Genomic DNA, 21,793 nt, shown 5'->3' on the forward strand with positions numbered 1-21,793 from the left:
TTTCTTTACATATAGGAATTATTTTACAGGACAATAAATAACTGGTTTTGGTTTAGAATTAATTCACATATCCACATAACACTGCATTCTAAAATAAGTGCGCACATTTTAGTTTACACTGTTATGTATGATTAATCTTAGCTGTTACCTTAGTTGCAGCTGTTCCAGTCCCTTGATTAAGGAGCCAAGAGGTGGAAAAGGGGCGGAGCGAGCTTTAAAGGAAGACTACAAATTGGTTCATGCCATAACTCGGGACCATGGGGGGGAATTGGAGTTCATTATGTTAGGTTTAGGTTTTGTTTTTTGTGGGCTGATCAGCCACTATTTAAGTTTCCCCTTTGTCTCGTTAAGTTAGGTCAGTTTGTTTGAGTTATCAGTAGTGTTGTCAACTTTGAGTAGAGTTCTGTTATTTTGACCTCTTTTATGAGCCCAAGATTTTGATTCTTTTTGCATGAGTTAACCAATTATGTTTTTTGGGTTAAATAAATAATCTTTTTTTTAGACTTTAACCTGTGTCTTAAGTTTCCTTCACTGCGTGGTCCATCACATTCAGCAGGAGTCACAGGAATGGTGTATCCTTTACTTTGAATACATTCTTTCACATCTACGCCTGTACTTGTCATGATTAGATTTCATTTACAACTACTAATAAAATGACATTTACGTGTTTTTACTCACTTCAGGAAATGACTTGATGCAGCGCAACATCACGGGGCTATCTGAACTGTGATAACCCAACAATAGATTCTTTCAACAGACGACGGTGATGGAGGAGTCTTAAATTCCTCTTTCCTAGTGATGAGATCCAGCGGTGACTGGGGAGAAGGCTAGTTTTCAGGCCAAATGTTTCTGAGAGAACGCTATCTGATCAGCCAGAGGGATGAACCCTGGAGAGGGATCAGACCGAGACGACTAAACGAGACACAGCCAACTCAGCAGGGAAATCTCCCAAAGTTTGAGCTTCTGGATAGAAAGAGATATAGAAAGAGAGACAAGACAAGACAATCTTGGTCTGTTACACTGTTGTTTATTTTAAAGAGTATTTACAGCGGTTGCAATTAACATAATGGGTGTTTAACAAGAAAGAACAAAGGAAAAGCAGTGAGAACCAAATACGTAACTATAAATGCAATAAACATAACCCACTACACACTGCAAGTTCAGATTGATAGTATTTTTTTCTTTTTTCTTTATTTTTTATAAGGATGTCATAGAGGACACAACACAGAATCTCAGATTACATTATGCAACACTTCTGGAGGTACATGTGGAAAATATTGAGCTTCAATGGAGGCGAACACAAAGGCAAAGGAAAGCTGCTTTTACATGTACCACGTTTACAACACTGAACAGTTTTCTTGTAAACATATAATCCTGGCTCTATGACATGCCTTTGCGTCTGTGTTTATAATTCATTTGTACCTGCAGTGCCATTGCCTTATGTTAGGAGTAATTTTTTGCGTTCTTGCTCGGGATCAGTTCTCTCCCAGCCCTGTCGAATCCGGGTGAGAGTGCTGTCCACGCAGGGCAGGAGGAGAAGCAGCTTGAGCACTAACACCACAGAAGGCACCACCAGACTAAGCATGTAGCCAGGGAGCATAAACCATTTGTAGGATGAAGGCTGAAGAAACGTATCCCAGCCGTACAGGTAGGTGTGAAATGTACAGAAGAATAGTGTCAGGTAGCCCAGCTTAGACTGAAAGACAGTAAAACAATGAAACAGGTTCATTATGTTACATTTATTTTCAGAAAGCATTGATGTTATGATGTGCAGTCAGTTTCTTTCTGGCAGACTTGTTTGCATCTATGCATAAGGAACATGTCGTCTGTGTCGTCAGCATCTCTCTCGGAGGAGAGAGATGCTGAGGGATAAATGTGTATAAAATAAAAAAGAATAAAGATAAAAGACAATTTCTTTTCTTTTATATGAAGTCAAAAACTGCAGTGACAAGCTGACCTTAATAGAGACATAGCTCCATATGTGCAACGCATGCACTCTTTGACTTTGTGTACTCATATACATAAAGGTACACGTACATACTTGTGCACATTTAAATACATTATATACACATGAACAAAGCCTTAGGACTGAGGCCCAGGATAATATATGCGCCCAAATTACATCTGATGCATAACTTAACATTTAAATCTCTGCTCTAATTTGGGCTGGAGTAAAGGGAGGGGTGGAATAAGAATATGAGCTTGACATGACCCAGATACATTTATGAATGAGTTTGTTCCCCGTAGTGTGTCCCATTTCATTTTTGATTGGTCAGAGTGGGAACAAAGGTAAACATTATTTGTGTCTGTTTAAGTAAAGACAGAGTTAGAAAGAGAAGGAGGGAAATATAACTAACAGATTTCTGACAGTTTGTTTCCAGTGGGAACTTTAACACAGCTGTCTGGCCCATGTGTGTGTTTTCCTATCCACATTTGTTCTTGCCAGTCACAGTTTGTACCTTTGCAAATTAGACACAATGTGAAGAATTTACCAAGCAATTTTTCTGCCAGAATCCTTCCTTAAAGGCGCAGTAGCCTCTCTGTCAATTTTCACACTAACTGTTCCTCAGCAGCCTCGAGTATGAATAGGTGCAATAGTGGAGTGGCAGTAGTTTTATGAGGAATTGACAGATTAAATATCACAGAAATGCTCTTTCCTATACCACTGTGTTTATTTTTTCTTTGTTTAAAAAAAAAAAAAGTTTTGAAACTTCTGTTATTGTTGTTTTTATTTTTAAGTGTGATTGAGTAAACCAGAGAGTAGCAAAAATGCTCATTTACTGTAGATCCGGGAGACACATTTTATCTTTGTGACATCTTTAAATTATAGAAAGCTATAACTTAATTAGTTTGGCTTTGTATGGATAGCCACGGGGAATCTCTTTATCATCAAGAAACTCTGTAAAACTTTTGAAAACACAGATGTAAATGTCCAAATGTTCTGTTTCCAAAACCGTCCAGTTGGTTGGTTTGGAGTCTTCACCGGGCTGATTCTGTCCCCCAGGCTTTATCTTTGACACCCCTGCTCTAGATGGAGAGCATGTTTTCCATTTTCTTTCTGATATTAATTGATTCCAGTAATAAGCAAAGATGCCAACTTCTGTACAAGCACAAATCTGTTGGATGGATTGCTCGGAACATCAGTGGGCCAGCTCCAGGGAAAAATTCCACACTCTCATTCCTCCACTTGTGACTTGACGTTTTTCTTCTTATAAACAGGATTCACTCATCAGGCCAAGAGTTTTGTTTCGCTAATGTGCCAATATGAGTTTGCACGAACCACATGCTATAAATCAAAGATGGAAAACCTGCATTTGTTTTAGTGACCATCGGAGGACAGTTCCTCTGATTGTAAAAAGTGGTGTGATTATATAGATGTCTTTGATAAACGGACCCTGGCTCTTGAATCACAACTTAAGTTAACAGGGTACAGTATATAGTTCCGGCCTCTTTTATTCAATAAGAACATTTTAAGTCAGCTATATTTTCTAAATAAGTGGATGAGCAGGTCAATTATATTAACTTATTAGGACAGGTTTACAAGGCAACTTTGGGTCTAAGCTTTCTCCAGTTAACTTTTTTATTACTTTCTTTTCTTTACTGTCTAGCAGGTCTTGCTAAAGTGCTCCATGCTTTCATCTCATGATGTTTAGGCTACTATAAATCCCTCCTCTTCTGCTTCCAGCTCATTGAAAACTTGGCTGCCAGACTTCTAACAAATTCAAAGATCAATCCCCTTCTGCTAGGGATACATCACTTTAGATACTACATTTTATATCCGTCTTACCTGTATAAAGCTGAACTCTCTCCAGCTGAGCACATTGCTGACAGAAGGGAGGGAGGTTATTCCCAAAAGGAGATACAGGCCAAATCCCAGAATCCCAATAACGTAGTACGAGTCAGTACGCCAGGCCATGGTGGTGTCAAACGGTGACGTTTTGTTCTCCTTGATCTTAAAATCACAGTAAACATTTTTACCAGCTGTTTACGGAGTGGTGGAACTAGGTATGATTAAAAAATTTTCCAAGTCTTACCTGTGAGATAGTATGTGCTGCCAGTCTGTATCTCACATAATATCTGAGGGCCAAAATGATTATTTAGAGAAAAATCATGTGGACAATTCAGATGGGCATAACTCTTTAAGATCTAAAACAAAACCTAGATGAAGACTTCACAAGAATTGCTGAATTGACATTATTCACAAGTTTATTAAAGCATGATTTAGGCTTATCATTATAGCTGTATATATGTGAAAGGGTTACCTAGGCAACCAGACCCTGACATGTCATCTATGGGTAGTCTAAAATTAGTGCTTAAAGTTGAATCCACACATGAAGCATTTGTCAACGATGTGGTGACCAGAGACCAAAAGAAAGTCAATGACATTGGGGACCATGTACATCTTCCCAAACAATGTTATTCTAGTGAGCAGTTATAAACAGTCCCAGATATGTTTAATGAAGAGGCATGAAGATGTGCAGCTCTTACACACCTGATAGGGATGATAAGAGTGTAGAGCACATGCAGAGAAGCCAAAGCAAGAGCTACGAGTCCCAGCTGTTTCCTGCACAACATCCAACGATCCAACCAGTCGGGGAAACGCCTGAAACATGGGTTTGAGTAGTATGGCACAAAAATGATTAGAAAATTGCACACCTCTCTGCTGGGATTAAATATAATTGCATCCTATTTTGATTACTGACTTGTATTTAGTTCCTCTGTAGAGCTGAAGGAAGGCAGCTATGACTCCAGGCAAGTAACACAAAGACAGCATAATGAGCGACACGATGGGGAACACCTGAAAGAAGGAGACAGTTCCAGCACAAGTTGTTTTGAGGATAAAAACCATGAGTTTTAAGTGAAAACTTTTTATTTGTTCAGTCATTTTTTATGGAATACATTTGGCGGTGACTTTTCAAAGTGTACCATGTGCTAATTTGTAAAGTAATAAACAGGATTTACCTTGTTGGCCAAGGATGCCATGATTCTAAAGGAGATGTCTTTATCATTCACCACATACGAATAGATGACATCTCTGATGAGTAGATAGAAGAAGAAGAAGGCAGTGAGGCCAGTGGCCAATTGCAAGGGCAGCCTCCACTCTGGGAAGAGCTGCAGAGGGAAATCCTCCAGCTCTCTGGCTGCAGTCAGAGACCCCCTGTCCAGAACAGTGAAGCCTAATTTGGTAGCCACCTCTATTACTGCCTGCTTTGCCTCAAGACTGTTCCCACACACGTACACCTGGAGAGGAAAGAAAAACAATCTATAATTTTTAACGCTCAAGACCTGCACTTCCCATGTGAGAATTGGAGGTTTTCATCATTCTACATTTACACATTTATGTTTATGAATCTCACACACATGATGATCAACCAACAGAGACACACTGACAGTCAATGTGGTCATAGGAATGCTCAACACCTATGCAATGTTGCTGATGGTGCTCAAAATTAAACATAGTCCAGTGCATAAACATGTACTCCCCACAACACACGCGTTCTCTTGTGGTTTTTATTTTTTATTTATTGTCCACTGGGACTCTGAAACTGGATCAAAATGAGCAGAAAAATACACACATGCTGCAGTGAGAGAGCAAAACACATGACGGGAAGCTTAGATCTGAGATAGAGTGTGGAGTTAATTAATTCAAGGATACCACAGAGACAGCATTCTCAGGAAAGACATGAGGCTGACTCCTCTCCTCCTCTTTCGCTTGGCTTTGGTTTGATCAAAACGTCAAAATGAGTTAATAATATAACTTGGTTGGAAATATTTTCCTTTAGGAAAGAGATTATTATTTTTAACTTCTTGGTCAGCAGCCGCTGTGTGAACATATCAGAGACTGTCAAATGCATGTGGTTCTGCATGCAAATACGTAATAGTTTTTACTATAAGGCCTTTTACATGACCCCTAGTATACATGCAAGCAAGGAGATTTTAGCACAACAAGCAGATGTAGCTTTTACCTGTCTGTTGGCATCTGAAGGTCCATTCTGAAGGGCCCATGCAGACAAGGTGTTAAAACCCTTCACCACCTGAGCTCCAGGGATTAGCCTGGTTATTAAACAACAATCATTTGCCTCATGTTCTTACATTTTTTTAGGTGATTCAACCCACATGGTCCATGAGATATCCCAATATTTCATATTATTACATTACTGCCCTAGTTTCCTCTTACCTCTGCAGATATTCAGCATTGGCCTCGGGGTACATATTCTTCTTGAGGTTGTTGCTGACATCCACCAGAACCTTCCAATCAATTAAATCAATACAGTGGATGAAAAGTTAGAAATGATCCAAGTGCTTTGTCACACAAAGTCATCTCACTGTGCAACAAGGTACCTTCCCCTTGAGCTGAGGTGCAAGCGTCTCCAGGAAGTTGTAGTTTTCTCTGTGAATACAAACAAAAACCAGCCTGGCTGATTGGGCTGCAGCCACATGACTCATCGCCTGCACAAGACATAAACACAGGAGAACTGTCACGCACGGCCATGACACATAGTAACACCACCGCTGACAAAAGGTTTCCTTTATTTTGACATTCTAGTTCAGTCGGGACAAGAAACAAACCAATGCACAATGTAGAGCACAAACAAAAACAGCAACATCTGGAGAGATGCTTGCACGTCCACAAATTATCACCAAACATGTTTAGCTAAACAAGGTCAAGCCTGATTAGAAGAGCTGCTTTTCTCACACCATTAACTATGCACTTTGAACACGGGTATTTGTTTTGGTTAAGGACTATCCTTCAGTTCACATGTTGTGATATCAGCTGTCAAATAAGAACAAGAACAACAAAAACAACAGACATCATGCTCTGTACCTGAGTTCCCGGAGGCAATGGGCCACAGCTGTGGGGTCTGCGGCTGCCGTACACCACTTTGTAGCCAGTCTGGAGCAAACGCTGGCCCAGAGAGCGCCCTAAGTCCCCTGTCCCAAAGATACATAGCATCTCCTGCTCAGTGGCTGCTGCTGTGCTCAAAGGACACAGAGATACGCTCTCTGAATTCACCTCCTTTGACATGCTGCTCAGTCTGTCACACAACACGGCCACAGTCTGACACAAAAAGGGAGAATACCTCCTGTGGTTCTGAAAGAACAAAACGCTCTACCAGGTCTTCTGCAAGCTCAGTGACAGCTGGACTGCAATGTGAATATTATGAGTAATGTGTCCAAGTTCAAGACAGTTGTAACTAAATTACTGTTACTTCAAATAAGGAAACCTTCTGGAAAAAGTGCCAGTGGACCATCTGACTGCCTCTCAAGTTCATGTGTCTGTTCTGTCACTTTCTAGACTGACAGATTTTTCAGTCCTGAGTCAGTTTTTGTATTGTCTATCCCCTCCCATTTTAGGATTGGCTCAGACTGAAGTCTGTTTAATCTGGGAAACTCCATGGCAAAAGGTTGGAGGCAGGTTTCAGAGAGCCCTTTAGTTTTCTATCTGAGCCTCTCTGTGTCTCTGTGCTTTGCTTTGCCAGGAAAACTGTGGCAAAGTAAAGAATTATGGCAGGCTTCTGGGAAACCACACAGATTATGCAACACTGGAAAACAAGACTTCAATGTACTATGGCTGGAAAAAAATATTTTCCCCAATTTATCACATAAAGTCACAGCACAAGAAACCCAGATTATGCAGTAGATGAAAGTTGTTGATATGAGGACATGAAGGAAATGCGCAGTTAAGAATCAACGTGTGGAATGTTTCTGCTCAGTCAAGCTCACCATAACAGGGTCATACATGTAGATGGAAACCGTGCCTCAAATTAAACACACACAAAAAAACTTCATAGACAAAATCACAGTCACCTCATATTACATGTAAAATTCCCACGTCCTGTACCTACATAATTGCTTGGTCTTGAGTGCAAAACAAATAACACTTATTTTAATAGCATAAGGATAATTGTGGTTCACTGGGAGTCAAAGAACACAATCCTCATAATCAGTCAGTGATACAGTGGTCAGAAGGGGTGCACCCTGATTCATGAAGTTTGTAGGCAAACCCACCAATTACAGTCTAAGCTGCACTCATGTGTTGTCCCAGTGAGTAATTAATGTTCTTAGCCTCGTAACTTAAGCTGGCCTCTGAGTGCAGCCCTTCCTATTTTCCCAGAGGTCCAAAATAGCTCCACCGTTCAAGGCTGAGGTGAACCTCAGGCCTAGTGACCTGTCCTAATCTGTAATTACTCCCTCTGCTGTGCTGCATCACTAAGTGGTTGGCGTGTGGATGTATTGTGCACAAATATAACTATACTTTACTAATGCAAACAGACACACACACACACACACACACACACACACACACACACACACGAGTACATATGCATATATGCACAAAGAAACAAAGAAAGTAATGAAATTTGTTGCTGATCTGGGTTCTTGGCCCATAATTAGCCAGAGACCTTAACTGCAATTAATCTCCTACTTGGTAAACAATTACTCACTTGCTCTTCTTCCCACAAGATACCAAGGTCAGAGGAAAAGCAGCGTTCAAGAGAAAGCATCTGGCTTGATCAGATCAGTAAATACAGTAAGAAGAAAAGTAAACAAATGAATGTCTGCTGGGTGAAAAAAATAGTTAAAGTTTATATAAATCTAGCAGGTCAGTGTTATTTATATGATACAGTGTTTGTTTTTTCCCATATCAAGCGGTCAGTTATAACTAACCAGGAGTTCCTTAGCCTCTTAGACAAAAGTTCAGGGTTCAATCAGTAAAAGCCCAGGCACTAAAGTGCAGAGCTAGACCTCAGTGAGCACAAGAGCTGCACTTAAGTACTTCTGAGCTCTATGCACCAAACAATCTAGCTTAAAACAGTGTGGGTGGATTTCTGATGATCAAAACAAAACTGAATGGAAGCAGCAATCACATATCAAATGTCAAGTCTGAAAAAAAGGCACTCTCAGGCTGATGATTGGGCCTTCCAGTATTCCCAGGCTAAAGCCATTACCATGATTGGCTTTACACTCTGCAATATATGAGTGTCTAAGCAAAAGCCAGACTGCATTACAACCCCATAGTATGTCAATAGATTTTTCTGCATGAAATGAGGCTTACAGATAGAGTAACATCCAGCTTTCTTTGGTGTTATAGTGAAAAAGAGAGACTTTTAGTCACGCTGTTCAAGGTTTCGGTGCATACGTACATGAAGAACGTTGATCGCAGAAGAACTTAGACCTTGATCATGTGTTACTGGATGAGATGGACACCAGGTTATAGATCATCTGAGTGTGATGGTCGGTTGTAGTGATAGTGACACACAGCAGAAAAATTTCCTGTAGATTGTGATTGGATGTCTAAAATCAAGGTCGATTATACAAAGAGGTGGTTGGTTTGTTAGAAGTCATTCTAGATAATGGTTCCACAATATTGTAGAGGTTTGACGGGTAGAGGTCATTGGATCTGAGGTGTGACCAAGCAAACAAGCTCCTGCGCCACTGGGCAAAAGAGAAGGGCAAAAAAACATCCTGGTCTGAGGCTAGAGTTTAGTACAGTGACTTTTCCCTCTTCTCGCTTCACCTCCTCTACATGACACATCTGCTGTTTGTGTTTACCTTAAGGCGCTGAATGTCCTCATGTGAACCTCCTTAGCTATCTTTTTGAAGTAATGTTTTGGGTTGCAGGCCATGACCCAACACAGCCAGAAAGGCCACATCTAAAAACACCCTGGGACCTGGCATCCACATATGTGGACATCACATTTTGGGTTATTTAGACCAAAATACTCAATTTTGCTCTACACAAGGGCCTGATATCCACTTGAGGACATAATACTGCCACTGTTCTATCAAAATTTTAAACAAATATCTCATATGTGGCTCTCGTTTTTTTTAGAAACAAAAATAAGGTTAAAAAAAAATCTGGTAATTCTTTGTTTTTACATTCATCGGGGGCCAATATGCCCAAATATCAAAGAGAAATTAAAAAAGCATGCTTTGGAAGAGTTCGAGTCTTAGGAGGTTAAGGCAGAAATATGAGAGACCCAGAAGGAAAAATAACCCAGGGCTAGTTGCAAGAAAATGTTTTTGAACATTCACCAGGATTTGTGCATTGGTTGTACATAAAATGTGTTCTTCTCTCCATCTGATTCTAAATTACAGACAAACAGAGTCTGAAAAAACTAATAAGACAAAGTTTGTGTTTGAAAAAATAATCACTGTGCTCTGTACTAATGACTTCATTCAAACTTTAAAAATAAAATTGAATTTGTGGGCTCCAGATCAGTACCGGCTTAAAACAATATGGTATATTTAAGCTGATTAAGAACAAAATCAGCTCTCGTAAAAGGTTGGATCAAAGTGATAGTAATAGTATAGTAATAGGCTACAAAACCTTCATGAAATTTTGGGGGTTCACCAGTCCTCATTAAGGGAAACTTTCTATACATGGAGAAAATTCAGAACTGCTGCTGCAGCGGGCTCCCTACAAAAATTCTATCTGCAGCACAATGTGGAGTGCCGAAAATAGGTGAAAATAACCTGTGTGCAACAGAAAAACACCAGCAGCCAACACCTATCAAAGACCCTCCAGAAACCATTTGTGGACAGATGGGACAAAAGTTGAAGTTTTTGACAAAAAAAAGAAAAAAAAAGCACAATATGTGTGGAGGAAAAGGGCAACTCTGAAATATGATGAGGAATATGTCATTGGCTGAGGGATGGTTTTCTGCCTGACCCAGTATTTGTTTGTGAGAAAACCCAACTCAGAACCCAACCTTAACCCACCTATGACGATTTAATATGAACTGCAGAGAACTGTTGATCAAGATATCCTGGAAATGTTGAGAACCAGACACAGTTACATAAGTGTCCAAAATCCCTCCTCCTCTTCCTCCTCATCGTCCAAACAAAACAAACAAAAACATGTGAGGAATGTCGCTGCCGCAAAAAGCTGTTTTTTAGACACAACCCAACACAGTTTGCAGTTACTTGATTAGATGTGCTCAATAAACAGACGAGAAGTACAACTGTTTGTGCATTACTAGTTTAGTCTGATTAGGTTTGCCTAATCCTCATAATTCAGGAGGGTTTATGAACTCTTTTAATTTTTTTTGCCAAAGGTACTTTTTCACCATTTACACTGAAAATAGCAAAGCTGTCAAAACCTCCCTTTTGCAAATTGTTTACACGAGTAACAGAAGAAAATAAAGTCCAGCTGGCTGTTTTGGACGCAGATGACATCCATAGTAAAACTTATCTTGGCTTTGGACAGAGTCAGAAACATTGCTGCAAGCTGTGCTTGCTCGTTGCTCTGCTACTCTCCCTCTCTTTCTCCCTCCCTCCCTCTCGCTGTCCCTCAGCTCTCTGGTCTATCATTTTGATCGTTTTAGAGATTTACAGTGAAATCTCCCTCCTGACCCCTAGTGCTCTGGAGCTCAATGAGTGATCTGTAAAGTTAATGGGTCAGATCCAATCTTTCCTTGTAACACACTTCACTCCACACGCACATCCACACACACACATGTGCTCCCTCGCCTCCGCTCATATATCTGTCTCTCTATCTCTTACAATGCAGAACAACATCAGGCTATGGTCTCAGCTTTATGAGCCCTAATCACAGTGGTTATAAAACCTGACTAAAAGATTGAACGGTTGTCTTGGTAACACTGATGTATGCAATACTGGTGGGGACCTGAGACTCTGGATATTGGGTCTACTTAGTGTGTGCTGTTGACACGGCCCATTCTGCCCCCTCAAAATAACACTAAAATTATGTGGAGGTGTTGGGCCCCTAAAGCTTCTACAAACACTCACAGGTATCTGCTTGCCTGATTAGCCCTTTACTTGGGACTGCTTGTCCAAACTGGTTTGGGTTGGAGGCAGTGCAGTTCCTTCTATTATCATTCATCATGTAGTATCATGCATAAAACCACCAAAGTTAAGCTTACTATACCAAACATCCAGAGTAATTGAAAACATGTCGGTGGGGAACATTTCCTTGTGGCCTGCCGTGAACAGTCAGCTTGATCAGTGATAACATAGCAAGCAAGAACGTGATGGACTGTCCCAGTGCAGTGTCTGCAAAACAAGGGTACATGTGCTTCAAACGTCTGCTGCTCTTCTACAGGTATTATGTAGATTAGTCATCCTATAATAAGGGAAAAGTGAAAGGTTTAAAAGTGAAGGAATACAACTATAGAACCGCATATGGAGCCACCACAGATGTAGCTACAACCTACTTTGGTGTAACCTCTGTTTTATTTCAGTTAATGTGTGTGCAAAGTTATTTAATAACTTTAATATCCTTGAATACAAAGGCAGGTACGTTTTTATATTTGCCTGTATTAGATAGCCAAAGTTAGAGAGACACAAATATGGGGAGCAGCAAAGAGCTCACACAATCAATGAAGTATTTATGCCCAAAATTCTGACATTACGCAATTTGACAACCTGTAAAACCTTTACATGTGATTTATTTACATATAAAATGATAACCTTAATGGAATCTGGTCATTCTGGAACATTCTGTTTAAACCAAGCTCATTTTCCTTCATGATTAATTATCTGAATAAATAAACCTTTGATTTTGTATGTTTCAGTTGCATTTTACTCAAAATTATTACTCCATGTTTACTGGGGGCCAAGACTATTTTTTGAGTGCACACTACCAAGTACACTTTAGGGCACACCATTTGACCTAACTAAATCTATTTCTTTCTGTTTAGGACTAATTGTCTGTCTGTTGTGGTACTACACCTGTATGTTTGTATGTGCAGGGGTTAGTGTACTACGTTTTTACACTTTTGTAACTCAGTTTTCAGTCTTTTCCATCCGTTCCTTTTTGTGTGTTTTGTAATACGGACTTTCCCGGCAGAAGAACACAGTGACCAAATTAATTTGTAATCTGGTACTTTCTATTTCAACACATAGCCTACAGTATTATCTCTCTGGTGCTTTGCACAAATAGGTGGACTTGCATGGAATCGGATTTTGGGATTGATTTATTATTTTGGTCCAGATATGACAACACTAAGCGCATACTTAACTCACAAGTGAAAATGAAATATGAAATGTTTTAGCTTCTGTCTTTGCTCTTGTAAAGTAAATGACTTCTAAGGGGATTTATTTGTTTGTTTTTTGCCAATTCTCTTAGCTGGCTCCTTCATCGCTCTGCTCAAAGATATTTTAGGCATTGAATTTCTATTTTTTTTTATGAGTAATGGAACCCAGTTAAATGATCTGATGTTTCAAATGTTTATGTACAGAATCTGACAATAGCCACTGGGTTTTAGTCAGCTGGATTAAATCACATTTTGGAGTTTTGGAGTTAAGATCTTAATAAATAATGCCTGCATTTGAAAGCCTCATATGTGATAATAAATATTACAATAGCAATGTTTTTAGGCATGCAGTTTGAATGATGTGGTGTATAAATCCGAGAGCAACATCAGAGGCAGACACGTCTGTCATATGTGTTTTATTATGCGGGACTTTTTCCGTCATCTTTGACTATTTTACGACCTTAAGCAACCATCTCCCAAGATAAACTTCTATCTTATGAGCCCTGTGTGTGGGTCAGGTACCAGCCGTTGATGAAATTTAGCAGCAGCAGAAGCAGCGGTAACCGTGGCAGCACGAGTTGCAAAGTGAGCCATAAAAGCAGCTACACTGGCAGAGCAGGAGTGTAACCGGGGCTTTTGACAGCTTAAATACACCACCTTATTACAAAGACTCAGTTGGATGTTGCAGCAAATACTGTGTCACATGAGAGTCTGGAAGTGCTGTGCAAATTGTCTGCCTGAGCTAGCTTTGTAGGCTTTGCTCCATTTATGCCATTTAGGATTTATTCTTTGTGTAATCTGACAAACATGCTATAGGGAATGAAAAGCAACCTATTCTAAAATTTTACTGGTGTTGCAATAAGTTTTATGATTTGCCAAAAACACCTCTTTCCCAACACACTAAAAACAAGAAGTGAAACGGTATAAAGTGGAAGCAGAATGAACCGCTCATCGCTTCTGTAAATATGTATGTGTTATGCTTCAGTGAATTATCTCTAACTACAAATGACCAGAAGGACGTTTACTCAATGTTTAAACTGCAAGTTTGTGAACAGCATATGTTAGAGTGAAAACAACAATAAAAAAAAACTGTGTAAGTCGCTTGTGCCTGGCATACATGTTTCATGCACCTAGAGTACTGCAGAGATCTGCGAGCTGTTGAGTAAAACTTCACTTCCTCCACATCTGACATAATGTGGCCACCCTTCATGTCTTTTAATCACACCGCTCACTCTGTTTCTGTGTTTTCCCCCTCCATTTGACTCCAGAACCCGTTCCTTCTCAGCACCTACAACATCAAATCCCACTCTGGAACAGAAGTCCTCACAGTAGTGAATATATAATTCATCCCCATGACCACACGCTGCTGAATATTTCACTCTGACAGTCATGTATAATTATGACTCTGTGTCAAGCTGTCACTCTACTGCCCCCTCCCTGGTAGTTTCTCCACACAGCCCTTCAGGCCTCAAAAAAAAAAAAAAAAATGTTTTCTTGGCAGTGTGGGCTGCCTTCTCGTCTTTGGGAGGAAGTGGATTGCTCAATTACTGTCAATCGCAGGCTTACAAACCACCATTCATACCTGGTCCTACTGCCAATGAAACACATAAGGAGTCGCAGTTACTTGCAAAAATTATGTGGCACTGAGCAGAAATCCACAGAATGCATACTGTGGTGTTTAGGTAATGAGATAAAGGAAGCTGTAACGACCCTCACGAGGGAAGTAATGAGACTTAATGGGAGTTAATGGGGTTACACTGATCAGGAGAGCAGAGAGACCCCAGGTTAATACCGCTACTAACAGGACAGAGACTGAGTGAGGGGGGTATACACACACACACACACACACACACACATACACACACACACATGCATACACAGAGCCAATATAAAGGCCTATCTCAGCATTCGCACCTCAGCCTGAAATCATTAGATTGTTATAACACTTCTCAGTTTAAGAATTATACATGAGCCCTCTGGAAGGTTCCAGCTTTGATTTTCTTGTCCTATGCAACTGTTAGGGTTATACAAGCTGTGTGTGTGTGTGTGTCTGTGCACACGTATGTGTGTTTGTGTGCACGTGTGTGTGTTTGAAACAGTGTGCTCTTTCAAGTCTTGCGCGCTTAGCAGCAGTTAATGAGATCAGGGTGAGTGTTACCTGTGTGCAGGGCCTTTGATGAAATATGTTCAGAAAGAGAGAGAGAGGGTCTCAGAGAATGAGATGGGAGGAGAGAGCTACGAGGAGCAAGGAGGGAAGAAAGTGTCACTGTGTGTGTGCACGCATGTGTGCGCAGGGTGATATATAGAGATAGCTTGAAGAAAATAGAGAGGATATAGAGGGGATAATAGTGAAAAAGAGAGGGAGTGGGAGCAGAAGCAGGGAAAAGTGACAGAGAGCAGAAGGGGAGGCATTCATTTTTAATCGAGAAGAAAAGTCACCGCAAAAAAAAGAAGAAGAAAGGCAGACGGATGAGACCCATTCACTTATAGCCACTCACAAAGAGACACACTTTATCCACACACCTACAAACACTCAAACATTTTCATGCACACCCAGAGAAAACATGCACAAACCCGCTGACAGCTTTACTTAAAAGCAAATCATGTTTGGTCTGTTTAGCTCTGTTCACTTGAAAGGTGGTATTGCGCTCAATTTTTTTTCCTTTTCAATAAGGGAGAGTTTGGATTATTTTTCCCTTCATCATAATCAGACTGAAATCCTCCTTTTTAACTCTAATACTTTAATTCTAATTACTAAACACACGCACAACGAGCTCTAGGCTGGGAGGGTCTTTATCCCTTGGGACAGAAAGAAGGAGAGACTGTAGGAGACAAAGCCAGACGGAGCCAGAAAATGAGAGCGAAAAAAGAAACAGACAGTTGAAAGTGAAAAAATGGGGAGAACTAAACAAGTGGGGATAAGAGTACTACTTTGCGCTCCACTATTTCATTGAAGGCTGGCTTAAAACCACTTCGATTTATAAATGGCAGGGCCAGCCCACAGCACTTCAACAACGACTTAAAGGTATATTTTATTTGATGAGGTAAATGGCAGCAAAAATACAAATGTGCCATTTAAGAACGAGTAGGTTAGCCCAAAGAAAGGTTCTGTAATATTGAAGAAGTTTTTAATCCAAACCTACCTGGAGACAATATATATTCAAATGCATTAAAAAAATGATCTCTTGCTGATTTGCAAAGGAGCGCCTAAAGCCAGGTTTTGCCACTGCTTCTGCAGAATTTTTTCTCCTGCTTCACTGATAGTGTTTTTGGTGCTTTGTCCCCGAGAGCGCGTCGTTATATCTGCCAAAAAGCACTTATTTAATAACACAAAAGTCAGTCATGGTCCAAAATGTGGGAAAGATGAGAGAAAGCTTCATTTTGGTCAACTGCCTGATTAAAAATTTACTCACCAGCAACTTTATTTAGACTCCCTTTTGCCTTCAGAATTGCCTCAATTCTTCACGTCATAGATTCAACAAGAAGCTGGAAACATTATCGTTCATGATAACATGACACATTTTTGCAGATTTCTCGGCAGTGCATCACTGATGTGATTTACCTGTTCCACCACATCCCAAAGGTCCTCTATCACAGCGGTCCCCAACCTTTTTTGCGCTACGGACCGGTTTATGCCCGACAATATTTTCATGGACCGGCCTTTAAGGTGTCGCGGATAAATACAACAAAATAAAACTAGTACCGTTACCGAAATGAGACTTTATTCATAACACACGTGAAAAGAAAAGACCAAGGAAAACCGAGTAAACGATAAAAACGATAACAAAATAACGCTGAAAACCGATAAAAACCCTGAAAACTATACATTTCACACCAGAGCCTCAACTCTCGCGGCCCGGTACCAAACGACTCACGGACCGGTACCGGTCCGAGGCCCGGGGGTTGGGGACCGCTGCTCTATCAGATTGCAATCTGGTGACCATGGAGGCCATTTGATTACTGTCAATTCATTGTCATGGTCAAGAAACTAGTTTGAGATGATTTGACCTTTTTGACATGGCGTATTATCCTACTGGAAACAGCAATCAGAAGATGGATACGCTGTACAGTGTGGTCATAAAGGTAGGCTGAAGTGTTTTACTCTCCCTACCCCCAGCTGGTCACAGGAGATGGCTGCCTCTCCCTAAGCCTGGTTCTTTCAGAGGTTTCTTCCTGTTAAAACTAAGTTTTTTGGTCCCACTTTTGCCAACAGATTGCTCATTCTGTCTGGTTATTGAAGTTCCCTCTGTATTATTGTAGGGTCTTTACCTTACAGTATAAAGTGGCTTGAGGCAAATGTTGGCATCTGTTTGTTGCCATAATAAAGAAAGTGGAATGGAATTGAATTGATGTGTAAATACCTAAATGCATTGTTTTTCTGCCATGTGATTGGCTGATTAGATATTTGTGTTAATGAGACGTTTAGACATTATATCTACCAAATTAGCCAGTGATTGGTTAATTTAAATGCTGTGCATAATTAAGTCACTGTTCCTTTGGCACTGTTAAAAAGGCAGCAGAAGGTTAAAGTGTTCTTATCTGCCAGGCTAACCATCAAACGTGGATTGTTTTCTCGCTCTTTTCTAAATACAAATGCCTTTCGATTGACCCAAACCTTTCCCAGAATGCACTAAATACCTACCACATTTACAACTATGTACTTTGTACCTTAAAGCAACAACATTTAAAGGATTACCTGCTGTATTGCCAATCCAAAAGACAGATTCTCTGTGGGATCTAATAACACTTTACTGACCACTGGCCCGATGGGATTTCCGTTCAAACCAGATCTGAACATAAAAACGAAACAGTAAGGCTGTTTCATCTTCCCCCAGGGGGCTATCTCCCTCTTTTAGCTCATTCCCTACTGTTATCTCTCCTCACATTGGCTGCTTTCATCCTGTTTCCAGAACTGAGATGATACACAACACAGAGAGGGAAAAACGCACAGGGAGACACACAAAATTAAAAAAAAATAAATAAATGAAAAAAAACATACACACAGCAAGAGGAGGAAGCATATAGAAAAGAGAGATGCTCACACACAAACATACACAGACACACACGGTCACTTATATACAGACACAGCGGGCCCTATTTCAGGATGCTGTCAGCTGGGGGACAGAGGCTAGAGGAAACACAGGATGAATTCTCCTTTGCCTCATTCCATCACACTGCCATGACACCCCTATTTACCTCTTCCATCTATCTCTACACTGGCTGTCTACTACCTTGGCTTGTTTGTGCGTGTGTGTGTATCTTTTAATGTGTGTGTGTGTGGGTGCTTGTTGTGTGGGTATAGCTGTACATGTGCCATCCTAAGCACATTCACAGTGATAGAGTGAGTGAGTTGAGTTGAGCTCGATACTGTATATTGTGCACTGCGGTGTTAAAACATGCTGTACGGCCCATCAGCGTTTGTTTCTCAGGCTGAAACACTGACGCTCGCTCTCGCAGGAAGTTTCCTTATCAGCGTTTGCATTGGTACAATTCTGGATGTTTCCCAAGCAATTTCTCCAAATGATGAGCTCTTAATTCTGCTGCAGTATTTTTTTTTTTCTTATCAAGTCTTCGAGACGCTTGGGAACCCGGTCGTGATCCAATGCCTTTGCTTCACACCTCATACGTCCTCCTGCGATATGAGAAAGCCCCTTTCATTGGAGGGGTGGAGGAGCGTTCTATCCAATTCCCCAATCTCATTTTTGCTCTGAGAGAAATGTTCCTTTTCTTGATGTCTCTCACACATGCACACATACAGACACATTCTCACAAATGGTCTCTACCCTGCTGTCCTTCTATTCCCCAAGGCTACGGTCATGCATTTTCACTTCATATTAATTTTTTTGTTTGTACTTCCTGGCCTTCTGTGATTCATGACCACAAGAAGAGAGAATGAGCAGTGAGGCAAACAAAATGAATATTAGCGGTACAGACATGCAGGATTGAGCTGTCCAGTGGCTTTATCGCTCACTGAAATATTTGCTTGCACTTCTCAAGGCAAACAAAAATGCTTTCTGGACTTTTGACTTTGCTCCGTATCGACAGTGACTTACATTTATACTCACATATTTGCACTATAAGATTAGCCGATTTTGAGTGGTAGAAGTAGATTCTTGCACTTGTCACAAAAATGTTTGACTTCAGCATCCTTAGGCTAAATTAGTTTCCGAAGATGCATGTAGTTGAAGTTGACTATTTATTGGTAAATCCCACAGATACAGATACCTGAGAAGAGGTATGCAAATAAATTAGAATTACACTAGCGAAAGCTGGACAGTGCGTGCAAAAGCTCCTGTTACAGGCTTCTTCTTCTTCTTTCAGCTGCTCCTTTTAGGGCACAGCCTCAGGTATCTCCATCTCACTCCATCTCTTGCATCTTTTGCTGTCACGCCAACTGTCTGCATGTCCTCCTTACATCCATGAATCTTTTCTGTGGCCTTCCTCTTTTCCTCCAGCTTTGGCAGCGCCATCTTCAACATCCGATTCGTAGTAAATCCACCATCTCAACCTTGCCTCTTTAATTTAGTCTCCAAATCGCTCAACCTGAGCGGTCACTGATGGGTTTGTCTGGCACAGACCCACCGCTGGAACGAGACAATTCTACTACAATGGCAAAAGCAAGACGCAAGTCACCAAAGTTCTTTGGTGATCACGTGCACGAGGGACAGAACTGTGACGAGTGCTGTTCCTGACGCTCGAACCCCAGTCACTCTGAGTCAGCCCCCCGGAGCACTGTTTTTTATTGAGGTTACATGAATATGCATAGTCTCATTAAGATATGACATCTTACATAGGTATACATGTGAACAAAGAGTAACGTCTATGTGTATGTGTAGGTATGTGTGTGTGTGTGTGGGGGGTGTGTGTGTGTGTGTGGGGGGGGGGGGGGGGGAGGGGGGGGTGTGACCCCGTGAACGAGTCCCCTGTTCATCTAAACAAAAGGCACTTATACCTAAACGGACATAGATGTCATTAAGGATCACACATCCTATCACTACACAATCGATTATACACCTCTAACACTATATGGTTATATATTTTTAAGCATAAATGACAATCCATAATATAAACCTAACAGTCACTCTGATGTACTCTTTTCTAATCACAAAGCAAGCCATACTATTTGTCCGATAATTCTTCAGGTTTAGTGAGCGGAATTAGCAGAGGTGAAGACCAGCATACAGCTACTGCCCACATGTGTTACAAGTGTCAGTCCAGGCTGTCAGACTCTTAATTATACAGCCTTTAAGTAATATAATTTAAACATCTTATAAAAACTGGGAAACTTGGACACATCATCTCTACCACATTATAACCCTGTTTATTTCTTCTGTAAAGTTGCACATTTTAATATGGGAGTCTAATCAAATTCTCATTTGGAGCCAGCTTCAAGTGGCCACTCATGTTAGTGCGGTTTTTGCCACTTTGAGGCTGTTTTAATTTTCCAGACATGGAGGCTGTTGCTTGTACACACTGCATCTCTATAGAACATGACCTTCATAAAAGTTAATGAAATTAGACTGCAATGGGCTGGATGTATTAATTCCAATCATGACTTACAGCCATGTGTGACAATCAGGAAGACTATGCTTGTATTTGTATTTGAGAGGGGCACAATGGTGCCAAAGATTTTATTCTATGTGTAGTAATGCAACAATGCTCATTCACATTCTACTCTTCAGTGCAGTGAGGAGGCAATCAGTTCACAGCACTGGAGGAGCAGCAGATTGAAGCACAGATACAGTTCTGCATGTACTGATTAATATCATAATTTCCTATCAGCTAACACACTGAGAAAGTTCCTTAAATCTGCTCTAAAGCATGTTTGAAAATCTAGTCCGCTCAGGGGTTACTATTTTTATCATGAAATATTCATTAACATGTGATAGTCAAATACCCCAAGGACGTATGTATGAATATTTGAAGAGTGCTTACTTGCTGTAATGTGGTTTAAGATGTAATTCCTGCTGGGTTTGCAGCAGTTGGTTTGATTAAATTCAATGCACGAACTCAGTTCATAATACTCACACTCTGTTCATTGTGTCAGCTTAAACACAGCAGGGTGACAAATTGTTGCTCATATGAAAAGGCCTGCATATCCATATGCATAGGCAGTTCTTGGATATGCATGCCTACTGGTGGATGCAACAGACTGGAGGTGACCAGTGGCAAAAAATATCCTTCCTATCGTTCAAGAGTTGATGGCTGAATATTATTCATGTCTCTCTCCCTCTCTCTCTTTCTTTCTATGTTTTTCTATATGTGTGTGTGTGTGTGGGTGGGTGTGGTTGACAGTCTGCTGATGGACTAACACCTTTTTTCCCTCTCACTAGAGCTTTGGAGACCCATTCAGCATAATAAATGTCCCTCAGATCCATCTATCTCTATATTCACCTGCAAGCAAGGCAAGGCAAGGCAAGTTTATTTGTATAGCACAATTCAACAGCAAGGTGATTTAAAGTGCTTTACAGAGACATTAGAAACAAAAACAAATAAAAAGCATGATTTAAAATTGATTAAAACAAGCAAACAAGCAAACTAACTAATTAACAAACAAACAAAACAGTATATAAAATCAAAACAGATAAAATCAGAACAGTAGATAAAATCAGTAGTTAAAATGTAAGTTTTGAAATTTAAGCTTAAAAGTGTGGATTTGGTGCTTTATTCAAATGCAGCTGAGAATAAGTGAGTCTTCAACCTGGATTTAAATAAACTGAGTGTTTCAGCTGATGCAATGCATGCATGCAATTAAGTCTGTAAGTATTTGGACAATCCAAAAACTGTCCTAG

General features: G+C 40.4%; 1 protein-coding gene across 1 annotated transcript; it reads right to left on the reverse strand.

Moving 5' to 3' along the window:
- Positions 1-1,013: 1,013 nt before the first annotated feature.
- On the reverse strand, positions 1,014-7,318 carry steap4 (STEAP family member 4). The gene is made up of 10 exons (XM_006801348.3): positions 6,827-7,318; positions 6,343-6,450; positions 6,179-6,249; positions 5,967-6,054; positions 4,963-5,241; positions 4,704-4,798; positions 4,493-4,603; positions 4,035-4,077; positions 3,788-3,952; positions 1,014-1,696 (listed from the first exon to the last, which is right to left on the reverse strand). The coding sequence occupies exons 1-10, from the start codon at positions 7,025-7,027 to the stop codon at positions 1,439-1,441; spliced, it is 1,419 nt and encodes a 472-aa protein (XP_006801411.1). The 5' UTR covers positions 7,028-7,318; the 3' UTR covers positions 1,014-1,438.
- Positions 7,319-21,793: the final 14,475 nt, after the last annotated feature.

Source organism: Neolamprologus brichardi, chromosome 11 (genome assembly GCF_056152115.1).
Source record: "Neolamprologus brichardi isolate AB-2024 chromosome 11, ASM5615211v1, whole genome shotgun sequence".
Taxonomy (NCBI): domain Eukaryota; kingdom Metazoa; phylum Chordata; class Actinopteri; order Cichliformes; family Cichlidae; genus Neolamprologus; species Neolamprologus brichardi.